Genomic DNA, 15,088 nt, shown 5'->3' on the forward strand with positions numbered 1-15,088 from the left:
ACCCACTTCCTGCTCCCTCGACCCTATTCCCACCAAACTGCTGACCACCCAACTTCCTTAGCTGACATTGTTAATGGTTCTCTCTCCTTCGGTACTGACCCCTCTCCCTCAAATCTGCCATCATCACCCCTCTCCTCAAAAAAAAACAACCCTTGACCCCTCCATCCTTGCAAACTACCGGCCCATCTGCAACCTCCCTTTCCTCTCCAAAGTCTTTGAATGTGTTGTCGCCTCACAAATCCATGCCCATCTTTCCCGCAACTTTATGTTTGAATCCCTCCAATCAGGTTTCCGCCCCTGCCACAGTACCGAAACGGCTCTCAACAAAATCACAAATGACCTCCTTTGCGATTGTGACAAAGTAAACTATCCCTCATCCTTTTTGACTTGTCTGCAGCCTTTGACACGGTTGACTACTCCATTCTTCTCCAATGCCTCTCCACCATCATCCAGTTGGGTGGGACTGCACACGCATGGTTACATTCTTATCTATCGAATCGTAGCCAGAGAATCATTTAAAACGGCTTCTCTACTCGCCCCCGCATTGTTACCTCTGGTGTCCCCCAAGGATCTATGCTGGCTCCCTCCTATTTCTCATCTATATGCTGCCCCTTAGCAACATCATCCGAGAAAACACAGCGTCAGTTTCCACATGGACGCTGATGACACTCAGCTCTATTTCACCACCACTTCTCTTGGCTCCTCCAGTCCCTAAATTGTCAGACTGCTTGTCCGACATCCCGTTCTTGATGAACAGAAATGTTCTCCAATTAAATCTTGTGAAGACTGAAGACATTGTTTTCGGTCCCCGCCACAAACTTGGTTCCCTAGCCTTTGACTCCATCCCTCTCAGGCTGAACCACACTGTTCGCAACCTTGGTGTCATAGTCGACATGAGCTTCCGACCACATATCCGTGGCATAATTAAAACAGCCTATTTCCACCTCCATAACATTGCTCGCCTCTGCCCCTGCCTTAGCTCATCCTCTGCTGAAATCCTCATCCATGCCTTTGTTACCTCTAGACTATTCCAACACACTCCTAGCTGACCTCCCATGTTCTACCCTTTGTAAACTTGAGGTCATCCAAAACTCGGCTGCTCACAACTCACAAGTCACATTCAACCATCACCCCTGTGCTTGCTCCCGATTAAGCAACGCCTCGATTTCAAAATTCTCATCCTTGTTTTCAAATCTCTCCATGGCCTCAACCCTTGTATCACTGTAATCTTCTCCAACCTCACAACCCCCTGAAATATCTGCACTCCTCTAATTCTGCCCTCTTGAGCATCCCTGATTATAATTGCTCAACCATTGGTGACCGTGCCTTCAGCTGCCTCGGTCCTAAGCTCTGGAATTCCCTGCCTAAACTGCTCCGTCTTTCTACCTCTCTTTCCTCCTTCAAGGCGCTCCTTAAAATCTACCTCTTTGGTGACCATCTGCCCTAATTTCTCCTTACGTAGCTTGGTGTCAAAATTTTCGTCTTATAATTCTCCTGTGAAGCGCCTTGGGACATTTTACTACGTTAAAGGCGCTATATAAATACAAGTTGTTGTTCTTAACAGACAATAGCAGTTTTTCTTACTTTCGTTACTTTTCTCAAGCCACCATACATTCCCCAACAGCACAGTTAAGATAGGCCTGTGTGCAGACATTTCCATGGATAACTCAAAACTGCTTCTTGATAGAAAGGTGAGAGTTTTATTCAAGTCCCTTATCGAGGTTTACTTAATTCTTCAAACAATCTACATCAATGCACGTTATACATGCCTATGTCATTATTCAATGGCAAACGCAGACATTTGCTTGGAAACATCAAGAAAAAGAAAAAACTCGAAAAAAATATAAGGTTGGCCACAAAGGCTTTTACGTACCCAAGATCCGATGAACACTTGTGGCCTTTAAGCCCATCAAATCAGGCAGCTGGTCAATGATTATCTCTCGTTCAGCAGATGTTTTGTGAACACGTTCAATGCTGCGGCGCTGCCAATCTGTCCAGTAAATGTAGTCGCCCAAAAGAGTAAAACCAAAGATGTGCGGTAACTTATCCTCAACAAGGACTCGCCTACCAGTGCCATCACAGTTCATTACCTGTTTTGCATAAAAAAGACAAAAAAAAAGTGTGCATTCAACAATAAAGTACATAACTTTATGGGAAGAGAAGATCATGAGGGCAGGTCTTTAAAACACAGGAGTGGTGAGTGTTGCAATTTAGTTCCCCCTTTCATCCATCTGGTGTCAGGAGGTGGACATTAAAGAATGGCTCAAAATATATAGGAACATAGAAAATAGGTGCAGGAGTAGGCCATTCGGCCCTTCGATCCTGCACCGCCATTCAATGAGTTCATGGCTGAACATGCAACTTCAGTGCCCCATTCTTCTCGCCATACCCCTTGATCCCCCTAGTAGTAAGGACTACATCAAACTCCTTTTTGAATATATTTAGTGAATTGGCCTCAACAACTTTCTGTGGTAGAGAATTCCACAGGTTCACCACTCTCTGGGTGAAGAAGTTTCTCCTCATCTCGGTCCTAAATGGCTTACCCCTTATCCTTAGACTGTGACCCCTGGTTCTGGATTTCCCCAACATTGGGAACATTCTTCCTGCATCTAACCTGTCTAAACATTTCTATGAGATCCCCTCTCATTCTTCTGAACTCCAGTGAATACAAGCCTAGTTGATCCAGTCTTTCTTGATATGTCAGTCCCGCCATCCCGGGAATCAGTCTGGTGAACCTTCACTGCACTCCCACAATAGCAAGAATGTCCTTCCTCAAGTTAGGAGACCAAAACTGTACACAATACTCCAGGGACGGGTTTCCAAAAATCATGATCTACACTGGAACCACTGATATAGATAGAAGAATGCTCTAGATCTTCCAGGGGGCATTTAATGAGTTAGACTTCAGATTGTAAAAAAAAAAACCTCAAGGGTAGTAATCTCGATCGCTTCCAGTGTCATCTGCTTGACAGGTTGAAGAGAAGATGATTAGGAAGATCAACATATGGCTGCAGGGCTGGTGCTGGATGGACAGGTTCACATTCTTGGGGCATTGGAGCAATAGTTTGCATCAGTTTTTACAGATCAATGTGGAAATGAGAATGGAAGGTTATGGGATTGTTATAGATAACTGTACAAAAGGATTTGATTCTGAAAAATGAGCAGAACTCAAGGTGGATAAGTCATTGGGCCCTGACGGTGAGCAACCTAGGCTATTTAAAGAAATTAGAAGAGAGATAGCAAAGGCTCTGGCCACAATTTTTCAATCCTCAGATATGCAAATTGTACCACGTAGTCAATGCGGTACTCTTGTTCAAGGAGGGAGATGCGGCTAAACTGGGTAACTATAGACCAGTTAGTATAATATAAATTGTGAGCAGATTCTTAGAATCTATAATTAAAGATCAATTAGTAAGTATTTATCAAAGACTAGCCTAGATTTGTTAAAGTCTGGTCAGGTTTGGCAAATTTGAGTTTTCTTTTGAAGAAGTGACCAATTGGATAGATAAAGGGAATGCAGTAGATGTAGTGCATATGGACTTTCAGAAGGCCTTTAGTAAAATATCTCGAGGCATGTTAGAAAAGCCAGGCATACGTGACATGGTTCAGGATTCTTCCGCTATTTTTCCACAGAAAAGACTTGAACATACATAGATTTTAATGTATTTTAAGCAAAAGCTGCTGAAAAAGGGGCCAGCTTTTTGGGACAACCCCATACCAAGTGGTGAACACATAGGCAGATGAGAGATATTTAAAGTGCAGGAAAGGCAGTTGTTTTGCACAGATCCCAAGCAATGGCCAGCTCCTCAGCAATATTTGGCCATTCAGGAAGACATCTAGCATCTGACAACCGAAGAGCCACTTACAACCGAAACATTATTTCACCTAACGATAACTCGGTTCACGATTGGAAAGACTTAAGGAGTATGGAAGATAGAATGATCCAGCCTAGAACACAAGGAAGTTTCATCGTTGCACTCCCGGATCCCAGTACCGCACGAGTAGATGTAGTGCAGTGGGAATTACTTCCATAAGCAGGCAAACAGACCCCTTAGAAGGATGAGAGGGGATCTCATAGAAACGTATAAGATTCTGACAGGACTGGACAGGTTAGATGCGGGAAGAATGTTCCCGATGTTGGTGAAGTCCAGAACCAGGTGACACAGTCTTAGGATAAGGGGTCGGCCATTTAGGACTGAGATGAGGAGAAACTTCTTCACCCAGAGTTGTTAACCTGTGGAATTCCCTGCCGCAGAGAGTTGTTAATGGCAGTTCATTGGATATATTCAAGAGGGAGTTAGATATGGCCCTTATGGCTAAGGGGATCAAGGGGTATGGAGAGAAAGCAGGAAAGGGGTACTGAAGGAATGATCAGCCATGATCTTATTGAATGGCGGTGCAGGCTCGAAGGGCCGAATGGCCTACCTCTGCACCTATTTTCTATGTTTCTATGCTAAGGGAGCGGCTGAGACCACAAGTACATATCAATAGCAGACCTGAATTTGTAATAGGATAGTGTAAGAGGATATAACATAGCAGCAACGAATAAAGTTGCTCGACAGAGAGGAGCGGTAGATTTGGGATAAATGGGTGTTGATCAGACTGGAGAAGTATTTAACGTGTTGCAGTCCAAGGATCAATGCTGAGTCCACTTTCTCTTCATATAAAGATGATTTGGAGTTGGGTAGAAGGAACACAATCTCAAAATTTGCTGATGACACAAAAATAGAGGGTTTGGCAAACAGTGAGCTAGACTGTAAAATACTTTAGGAAGATATGGACAGATTAGTGGAATGGGAAGCTGCAATTCAATGTGAATAAGTGTGAGGCAAGACATTCTGGGAGAATGGGAGTATACACTTAAAGGAAAGACACTGAAAGGTGTGGATCAACAGCGAGACCGAAGGGTTCAAATACAAAACTGCCTGAAAGTTAGTGTGAAAGTAAATAAAGGCAAAGAAAATGCCAATAGCATTCTGGTTTTACAAATAGATGCAAGAGTAAAGAAGTAATGATGAATTTATACAAAACATTGGTTAGGAGTAGGTGTGCAATTTTAGGTATCCAATTATCGAAAGGGCGTGAAAGTCACACAGTGAAGCATCGCCAGGGATGAGAATCTAGAGTTATGGGAAGAGAACTTTTTCCACTGGAGCAGAGAAGGCCAAGGGGAGATTTAATAGAGGGCTTCAAAATTATGAAGAATTTTGATAGAATTAGTAGGGAAAGACAAATTCTTATAGACAAGGATTCATCAATTTAAAATCATCACTATGAGCAAGGATAAGGTTAGTAGAAATGCATTTACTCAGAGGATTATTAAAGTTTGGGATGCTTTGGTAGAGAGAGTAGTTGAGGCAGAGAAAACTGGATAAATATTTAATGCAGAGGATGATACAGGGCTCGGAGGTGGGGAAAGGCTTTGTTTTAGATTGCTTTGGCCCATCTGGCACAGGCACGATGGACCAAATGATGATCTTCTGTGCTTTTAACTTTTATGGTTCTAACTTAGACGGATGAAATAAAACACTTTCCCCTCTACTGACTACAAAGGTTCTATATGAAATACATTTCAACACACCTTAACCCAGTTCTTAGTGTATACAGGACCACCACACAAAATAACCCCTTGTTCAACACAAAATGATATCGGATTGGCAATCTCGCTGACAAATAGGAATGGCTGGTGTGAAAAATGAACACTAAGAGCAGAAGTGATGCTCTCTTGGAGTAGGGGTAAAGTCACAACATGATGGGAGCTCTGCATTTGACTATACTGTACCTGATCTGGAATATCTGAATAGAAAAATTGTTACTGGCAGTGCCATAAATTCCTCCTTGCCTGAATATAAAAACGGTCTTACAAGCATGTTACTTCTTAGTTAAATTAATTCACAAGGATACAATCTAAAGTAAAGATAGCACTGAAAATCGTGCATATTAAAGTTCTTACACACAAATATATAAATAAGCTTTGATTATATAATAATCAGCTGTACAGCCTTCCAATAATATGGCCTTTTCACATTTAATGATATGCAGTTGCTGTAAAAGTAAAACCATATACATACACACGTTCCCCTTATTCATTTAATCACAGTATCATTACTAACAATGCAATATTTACATTTTTATTTGGGACCAAATCAATTGTAGACCAAAGCAAAATTAATTTCATGTACAAAGCTATGAGTATACTTTAGGATCATGAACAAAGGAGTAATTAGTTTAACGCCAGTCACATCCATTAAATCCTCCCGTGTATTTTATACGTTTTCCACATGATTCAATCTGTATTGACTGAACAGTAAACAATCCAAGTACTGTATCACTGGTAATCAAAAACTGACAAATAGAGAGTACAGCATTTAATTCACCTGAATTAAAACAACGCAAAGATATTAATTTAAAATGAAATTAATTTCAAGCTTCTAAAAAAATTTCTTTACCCTTCCTTGCCATCTATTTTTGATTCTCTCCCTTATCAGAAACCCCACCCTGCTCCCTACTCCACCAAGCAAATAATCAGCTCTCAGCCTGGGGTGCCTGGCCAATCCTCTTTACTACTCCGGACTAACGCCTGGCCTTTGCCCTGCATCTCTTCTCTCCACAATGTCACAGCCAAGATCATTAACTCACTGTACAGGAAAGAAGGCAGGCATAAACCCACCCCTTACCACAACACAGCACAGCATTGGGCATGTGTGCCACCGTATTGCCTGAAGAAACGCAAGCTGGAAACAATTCCGGAAAAAGATGCTGCTGGGTAAAGTTTTATTTTTTTCTTCACATGTTTTGTTAAGACCAGCACAAAGTGAAAACATGGGCTGCTTTTACAGCAAAACCCTTCTAAATTCTTAATAGATATATGATGTTGTGCTGCCACTATTCCAACATTTTTAATATTTCTATTATGGATTAATGTTAAAACAATTTCTGGATTAAAACTAAGCCAATTTGAATTTTTTCCCCTCCAAACCATACCCAGATGCAGCTGCCATTTCTGTCCATTTGAGATAAGTGCAGTAGATATTGTAGCAGATAACAGCAAAGTAACCTACAGAGTTCTATTGCACAGTAGTGTAACAGTGGTACATCAACATTTACCCCATGAACCAGTAAATACACATTCAACTCAGATTCTTTGCATAGTCAGTTTTTACTCTATCGCCTAGTTATAGCAATGAGGCAGCAAGAGGAGCGAAGTACAAACCATGCCATCAAACAGTCCCAGGGCAGGTACAGCATGGGTTCGATACAGAGTAAAGCTCCTCTAAACTGTCCCATCAAACAAGTCCCAGGGCAGGTACAGCACGGGTTGGGTATACAGTAAAGCTCCTTCTACACTGTCCCATCACACAGTCCCAGGGCAGGTACAGCACGGGTTAGAGAGAGTAATGCTCCCTCTATACTGTGTCATCAAACAAGCTAGATACAAAGTAAACCTCACTGTTACATTTTCCCATCAAACAGGTTACATGCAGATTAAAGCTGTCTTAACAATGTGCATTAACATTAGAAGAGTGAAGCAGTTTGGTACGATCATTATCCACGGCATCTAATCTTTGCGTTCTCATTAATTTGAGAGTCTAGTGCCAAGTTGTAGGGTTGTAGTGTAATGGTGTGCGGGGAGCAAGCCCCAAAGTCACGTCATGTAGGGCTGTTACAAAGCACGAAGACAAGGAAAGATGTGCATCTCGTCAGTAAGACGTCCCTCAGTCGCATACCTAGAGGTGAAAGGGCAGTGCGCTGACTAACCACGCCATCCAGCTCCCGCTGGTGTAACTGTCTGCAAAGTATTAAACCCAAGAAGCGAGAGTGTGTGAGGATGTGTACTCTGTGCTGGGTTTGTTTTATGTGCCCTTTAAAATTCTTAACAGTTAGAGTTGAGTGTGTACTGCTGCTTTCAGAATCGTGTGTACAGGATGTAGGTGGTAACTGGACACTCGAGACATCTGTGGAATCCTTCCTACCTGGGTTAGTATGTGTACTCTATGTCCAGAGATAAAATTCCCCTTTCCCTCCCAAACGTTCTTTATTGAGCTACATTCCATTCACCTCCGGTTTGAAATAGGTCGGCCAGTGTGTGTATGATAGAAGTGGTGCCAGAGTTAATGGTGATCACTGTGAAATCATTTGCGTTCTACGTTAAGTCTCTTGAAGCAGTTTTAATGTTTTCACTTGTGGGGGAAGACCAAAACTAGGGGCCAGAAATAGAAGATAGTCACTAATAAATCCAATAGGGAACTCGGGAGAAACCTTTTTACCCAAAGCATAATTGGTATCTGGAACTTGCTACCACATGTAGTAGAGGTGGATAGCATAGATGGATTTAAGGGGAAGCTTGAGAAGCACATGAGGGAGAACGGAATACAAGGATATGTTGATAGAGTTAGAGGAAGTAGGGTGGGAGGAGGCCCGTGTGGACCATAAGCACTAGTACAGACCTGTTGAGCTAAATGGCTTCTTTCCCTGCTGTAAATTCTATGTAATAGGGGATATTCTCCCATTCCATTCTTTGAACTCTGCCTATGACCACAAATAGGCTTAAATCCAAATTAAATTCTGCCAAAACATACGAGTACATTATCCATTTTGTGTTCTTCAATTTCATATGACCAGTGCTTATAAGTTATTGCATAATAGTTCCCAATATTTACTAACTCTTACTTGGTCAGATCATTTGCAGATATCAGAGGTATAACAACATATTTTTTTTTAAGAATGCAAAACCCCAAACAGCCAATTCTGAATAACACATTTACCTTATTCAATAGGGATCACTTTTCATTTGGAGGAGGAACTCACAAGGCAAAAGCCACTCCACACTAATCTTTGTTTGCTAAAATTATTTTCATATGGTTAAACTCAATGACAACACAATTTAATGAGCAGTTACTGTACATGAAGACTGCTGCAGTCAGGTTTAATCAAGCCACTGTTTTAGTTCCAATGGGGCTTTTCCATCTCTTTCCTAATTAGTTGCTCTCTGGAAATCTAATCAAAATAATACAATTAAACTCCAAAGTGAATGACTAGCTGTTGTTTAAGCCAGTACTGCTTAAGAAAAGCCGAGATTGCACTTGAGAAAATACAAAGTTTTTGTTTCAGTGCCTTTCCAATATGTGTTACAAGGAAAAAGGGCTGGTCCTTTATGAAAAAGGTTGCAATGAAAGGTGGCCATTTGCCCTCCCAAAACCAATCTACAATTCATGTCAGCTCTTGTTGTTTTTAAGACCTCCACTATCTAGTGTCTCTTTTCCTGTGCAAACCACACTGTGGTATAGATTTCACATTCTGAGGCTATCAAATACTTAAACCACAGCAAGAATATTGTCTACAACAGCAAACAGCTGCGACTGTACCACAATCACCACCTTACTAGACATATTTCAGGAACACTGCAAACATAATGCAGACACAACAAATATTAAACTGTACAACCACAATAGCAATGGCAGATGCTGTACCTGAACCTTTTCTCAGCAACAATGTTCCATTTCTTATTTTAAGTATACATGCCATTAAAGTAAGGAATAAAGCAAAAATAAGTCAACACAAAGTAAAAGCAAACAATAGCTATTTTTAACAAAAACAATTTCATAAGAGCAGTTTAATTTCCAAAGGAAAATACTGATCCTACCAGGGACTGAGCTGAATCAACAATGGAATAGGAATCCATTCATTTGATCTGAACCAGAATTTAAGGTGGAATTGATCTTAGTTCAGTTTGCCTACATTATCCTTATTCACTCTACTGGATTGCATAAATGTAGAAAGGCTAGTGCATAGAGCAACTTGTTATAATACTACAATTTAACAATTAAAATAAAAGAATTCAACAGACACATACTTGTTACACCAAAGAACAGATGCAGTACAATTCTTTACAATAAGCGAATGCGTCTTTCCACATGAGCCGCGCATCACTGCAGTAAACGTTTTCCAATAATCACTGCACATTACTGTTCTGCTACACATAACCTGGTCAATCTTTAATTGAGGGCTTGTAGAAAACAAGGCAACTGTACGAGACAATAGCATCTAAAGAACAAGTCAGTTGGAGTGAAGATGGTGAAAAAAAATTACAAATATAACGTCAGTTATAAGGGCAAAACCAGGCATTACTATAACCTGTTAGGATTTAGGATGTTGGCAGATTTTGGGTGTGGTGCAACAATGATGGAACACTTTGCATGCATTACTGAGAATAAAAAAACAACATTCTTGAGGTATCAAGCCTGTAGCTGAAATAAAGCCCACTGTGCTGCAAAAGAAAACTATCAGAAATTTAGTGCCACTGAAATCAATGGAGGATTCCCGTAATTCCTCGCACAGGGTTCCCAATCCCACCGGCAAAGTATATCATTAAGTCTCATCTCTTCTCTCAGAGGAGAGTAAAAGTTTGGATCCATGAAAGATAAATTGGAGCATTTTCTAACCTTCCATTTTATATACTGCTTTTAACATTGCAAAACATGCTAGGTTAAGCTCAGAGGTCCAGATGAACACTGAGCAGTAGAACTAGGAAAGGTGATGCAGAGCATGATCAAGGTTTGAAGGTGTTTGAGAAGATGGGTAGAAAGTGGCAAGATGGCGGGATTTAGGGAAAGCATGCCAGAGTAAGGGGCTAAGACTGTTAAAGGATCAGCCACTGAACTTGGAGCTGAAGATACAAAGGAGGCCAGAGTTGGAAGATTAGATTTGGGGCTGGAAGTTGCAGAGGTAGGGATTTGTAAATGAAAACAAGGATTTTGAATTACTAGTATTGGGGGACTTGCCGTAGATTTCATTGGCAATGGGGGTGTGTGGTGACGCCAGAGAGGAAAGGAATGTTGCGGTCTTCAAAATAGGCGGTTTTAGTAATGGATAGGATACAGGGTTTGAAGTTCAGCTTAGCTCAAACAGGGCATTGAATACGTGCACCATCAGGTCAGGTCATTGACGACGAGGTTCAACACCGCCTCCAGTGCGCCAGCGCAGCCTTCAGCTGCCTGAGGAAGAGTGTGTTCGAAGATCAGGCCCTCAAATCTGGCACCAAGCTTATGGTCTACAGGGCTGTAGTGATACCCGCCCTCCTGTATGGCTCAGAGACGTGGACCATATACAGTAGACACCTCAAATCACTGGAGAAATACCAACGATGTCTCCGCAAGATCCTGCAAATCCCCTGGGAGGACAGACGCACCAACATCAGTGTTCTCGATCAGGCCAATATCCCCAGCATTGAACACACTCGACCAGCTCCATTGGGTGGGCCACATTGTTCGCATGCCCGACACAAGACTCCCAAAGCAAGCGCTCTACTTGGAACCCCTACATGGCAAGCGAGTCCCAGCTGGGCAGAGGAAACGTTTCAAGGACACCCTCACAGTCTCCTTGATAAAGTTTAACATCCCCACCGACACCTGGGAGTCCCTGGCCAAAGACCGCCCTAAGTGGAGGAAGAGCATCCGGGAGGGCGCTGAGCACCTTGAGGCCCCAAGTTTCTACATGATTTGCTCCTGATTTTTAGGAGCAACTGGTGTAGAACGGAGTATCTTAGAAATCGGAATTCTCCTCATTTAGTTTGCTCCAGTTCTAGTCAGTTAGAACAGTTTCACTTTGGAACAGAATTTCTCAAAAGGGGGCGTGTCCGGCCATTTACGCCTGTTTTCAAAGTTTCGTCAGTGAAAACATACTCCAAACTAACTTAGAATGGAGTAAGTGAAGATTTTTGTACGCTCGAAAAAACCTCGTCTACACTTTAGAAAATCAGGCGTAGGTTACAAATCAGGCGTAGGGAATGGGGGGGGAGGGGGGAAGGGTTAAAAGGGAAGTTTACAAACATTAAACACTTCAGTTTTACAAATAAAGAGCCATCATCAATAATAAATGATAAATACATCAATAAATCAACCAATAAATATCAAAAAAAATTAATAAGAAATAATTTTTTTTTTTAAATCAATAAATAAAACATTTTCTACTTACCGACTGCAGAACCGGGAGCCCTCCAACAGCGTGCTGGGATGCCTCGCCCAGTGTGTCTCTATTTCTCTGTCTGTCAGTGTCTGTGTTTCTGACAGCGAGGGAAGGGGGAGGGAGGGGGCGAGAAGGGGGAGGGAGGGGGCGAGAAGGGGGAGGGAGGGGGCGAGAAGGGGGAGGGAGGGGGCGAGAAGGGGGAGGGAGGGGGCGAGAAGGGGGAGGGAGGGGCGGGCGAGAAGGGGGAGGGAGGGGCGGGCGAGAAGGGGGAGGGAGGGGCGGGCGAGAAGGGGGAGGGAGGGGCGGGCGAGAAGGGGGAGGGAGGGGCGGGCGAGAAGGGGGAGGGAGGGGCGGGCGAGAAGGGGGAGGGAGGGGCGGGCGAGAAGGGGGAGGGAGGGGCGGGCGAGAAGGGGGAGGGAGGGGCGGGCGAGAAGGGGGAGGGAGGGGCGGGCGAGAAGGGGGAGGGAGGGGCGGGCGAGAAGGGGGAGGGAGGGGCGGGCGAGAAGGGGGAGGGAGGGGCGGGCGAGAAGGGGGAGGGAGGGGCGGGCGAGAAGGGGGAGGGAGGGGCGGGCGAGAAGGGGGAGGGAGGGGCGGGCGAGAAGGGGGAGGGAGGGGCGGGCGAGAAGGGGGAGGGAGGGGCGGGCGAGAAGGGGGAGGGAGGGGCGGGCGAGAAGGGGGAGGGAGGGGCGGGCGAGAAGGGGGAGGGAGGGGCGGGCGAGAAGGGGGAGGGAGGGGCGGGCGAGAAGGGGGAGGGAGGGGCGGGCGAGAAGGGGGAGGGAGGGGCGGGCGAGAAGGGGGAGGGAGGGGCGGGCGAGAAGGGGGAGGGAGGGGCGGGCGAGAAGGGGGAGGGAGGGGCGGGCGAGAAGGGGGAGGGAGGGGCGGGCGAGAAGGGGGAGGGAGGGGCGGGCGAGAAGGGGGAGGGAGGGGCGGGCGAGAAGGGGGAGGGAGGGGCGGGCGAGAAGGGGGAGGGAGGGGCGGGCGAGAAGGGGGAGGGAGGGGCGGGCGAGAAGGGGGAGGGAGGGGCGGGCGAGAAGGGGGAGGGAGGGGCGGGCGAGAAGGGGGAGGGAGGGGCGGGCGAGAAGGGGGAGGGAGGGGCGGGCGAGAAGGGGGAGGGAGGGGCGGGCGAGAAGGGGGAGGGAGGGGCGGGCGAGAAGGGGGAGGGAGGGGCGGGCGAGAAGGGGGAGGGAGGGGCGGGCGAGAAGGGGGAGGGAGGGGCGGGCGAGAAGGGGGAGGGAGGGGCGGGCGAGAAGGGGGAGGGAGGGGCGGGCGAGAAGGGGGAGGGAGGGGCGGGCGAGAAGGGGGAGGGAGGGGCGGGCGAGAAGGGGGAGGGAGGGGCGGGCGAGAAGGGGGAGGGAGGGGCGGGCGAGAAGGGGGAGGGAGGGGCGGGCGAGAAGGGGGAGGGAGGGGCGGGCGAGAAGGGGAGGGAGGGGGCGAGAAGGGGAGGGAGGGGGCGAGAAGGGGACGGAGGGGGCGAGAAGGGGACGGAGGGGGCGAGAAGGGGACGGAGGGGGCGAGAAGGGAGATGGGGGGGGCGAGAAGGGAGATGGGGGGGGGAAACGGAGATGGGGGGGGGAAACGGAGATGGGGGGGGGGGAAACGGAGAAGGGGGGGCGAGAAGGGAGATGGGGGGGGGGAAACGGAGATGGGGGGGGGGAAACGGAGAAGGGGGGGGGGAACGGAGAAGGGGGGGAACGGAGATGGGGGGGGAACGGAGATGGGGGGGGGAGAACGGAGATGGGGGGGGGAGAACGGAGATGGGGGGGGGAACGGAGATGGGTGGGGGATGGGGGGGGAGAACGGAGATGGGGGGGGAACGGAGATCGGAGATGGGGGGGGAACGGAGATGGGGGGGGGGAACGGAGATGGGGGGGGGGAACGGAGATGGGGGGGGGATGGGGGGGGGGAACGGAGATGGGGGGGGAACGGAGATGGGGGGGGAACGGAGATCGGAGATGGGGGGGAACGGAGATGGGGGGGGAGAACGGAGATGGGGGGGGGAACGGAGATGGGGGGGGAACGGAGATGGGGGGGGAACGGAGATTGGGGGGGGAACGGAGATTGGGGGGGGGAACGGAGATGGGGGGGGGAACGGAGATGGGGGGGGGACGGAGATGGGGGGGAAAACAGAGATGGGGGGGGAAACGGAGATGGGGGGGGGAAACGGAGATGGGGGGGAACGGAGATGGGGGGGGGAAACGGAGATGGGGGGGAACGGAGATGGGGGGGGAACGGAGATGGGGGAGGGAACGGAGATGGGGGGGGAACGGAGATGGGGGGGGAGGGAACGGAGATGGGGGGGGGAGGGAACGGAGATGGGGGGGGAGAACGGAGATGGGGGGGGGAACGGAGATGGGGGGGGAACGGAGATGGGGGGGGGAACGGAGATGGGGGGGGGGGAACGGAGATGGGGGGGGGGAACGGAGATGGGGGGGGGGGAACGGAGATGGGGGGGGAACGGAGATGGGGGGGGGGGAACGGAGATGGGGGGGGGAACGGAGATGGGGGGGGAACGGAGATGGGGGGGGAACGGAGATGGGGGGGGGAACGGAGATGGGGGGGGGGAGGAACGGAGATGGGGGGGGGGAGGAATGGAGATGGGGGGGGGAACGGAGATGGGGGGGGGAAACGGAGATGGGGGGGGGAACGGAGATGGGGGGGGGAACGGAGATGGGGGGGGGGGAACGGAGATGGGGGGGGAACGGAGATGGGGGGGGGGAACGGAGATGGGGGGGGGAACGGAGATGGGGGGGGGGGAACGGAGATGGGGGGGGAACGGAGATGGGGGGGGGGAACGGAGATGGGGGGGGGGAACGGAGATGGGGGGGGGGAACGGAGATGGGGGGGGGGAACGGAGATGGGGGGGGGGAACGGAGATGGGGGGGGGGAGGAACGGAGATGGGGGGGGGGGGAACGGAGATGGGGGGGGGGGGAACGGAGATGGGGGGGGGGGGGGGGGGAAAGAGAGCGGGAGTCGGGTCGGGTCCAGTCTGGGGGAGCGGGAGTCAGGTCGGTGTCGGGTCCGTAGGCGGGAAGCGGGAGTCGAGTCGGATCGGGAGGAAGCAGGAGCTGGGCGTGGGAGCAGCCCCAGTGAGGCCATTCGGCCAGGGCTAGGGGCTGCGTGCTT

At 48.3% G+C, this 15,088-nt stretch overlaps 1 protein-coding gene across 1 annotated transcript in view; it reads right to left on the reverse strand.

Moving 5' to 3' along the window:
• lrp6 (low density lipoprotein receptor-related protein 6) overlaps window positions 1-15,088 on the reverse strand; it is a 176,269-nt gene that overhangs the window by 22,306 nt on the left and 138,875 nt on the right. Inside the window, exon 8 of the mRNA XM_070900416.1 lies at window positions 1,874-2,090. Coding sequence (XP_070756517.1) covers window positions 1,874-2,090 — 217 coding nt within the window. The remainder of the gene's footprint in view (window positions 1-1,873; window positions 2,091-15,088) is intronic.

This window comes from Pristiophorus japonicus, chromosome 15 (genome assembly GCF_044704955.1).
Source record: "Pristiophorus japonicus isolate sPriJap1 chromosome 15, sPriJap1.hap1, whole genome shotgun sequence".
Lineage (NCBI taxonomy): Eukaryota > Metazoa > Chordata > Chondrichthyes > Pristiophoridae > Pristiophorus > Pristiophorus japonicus.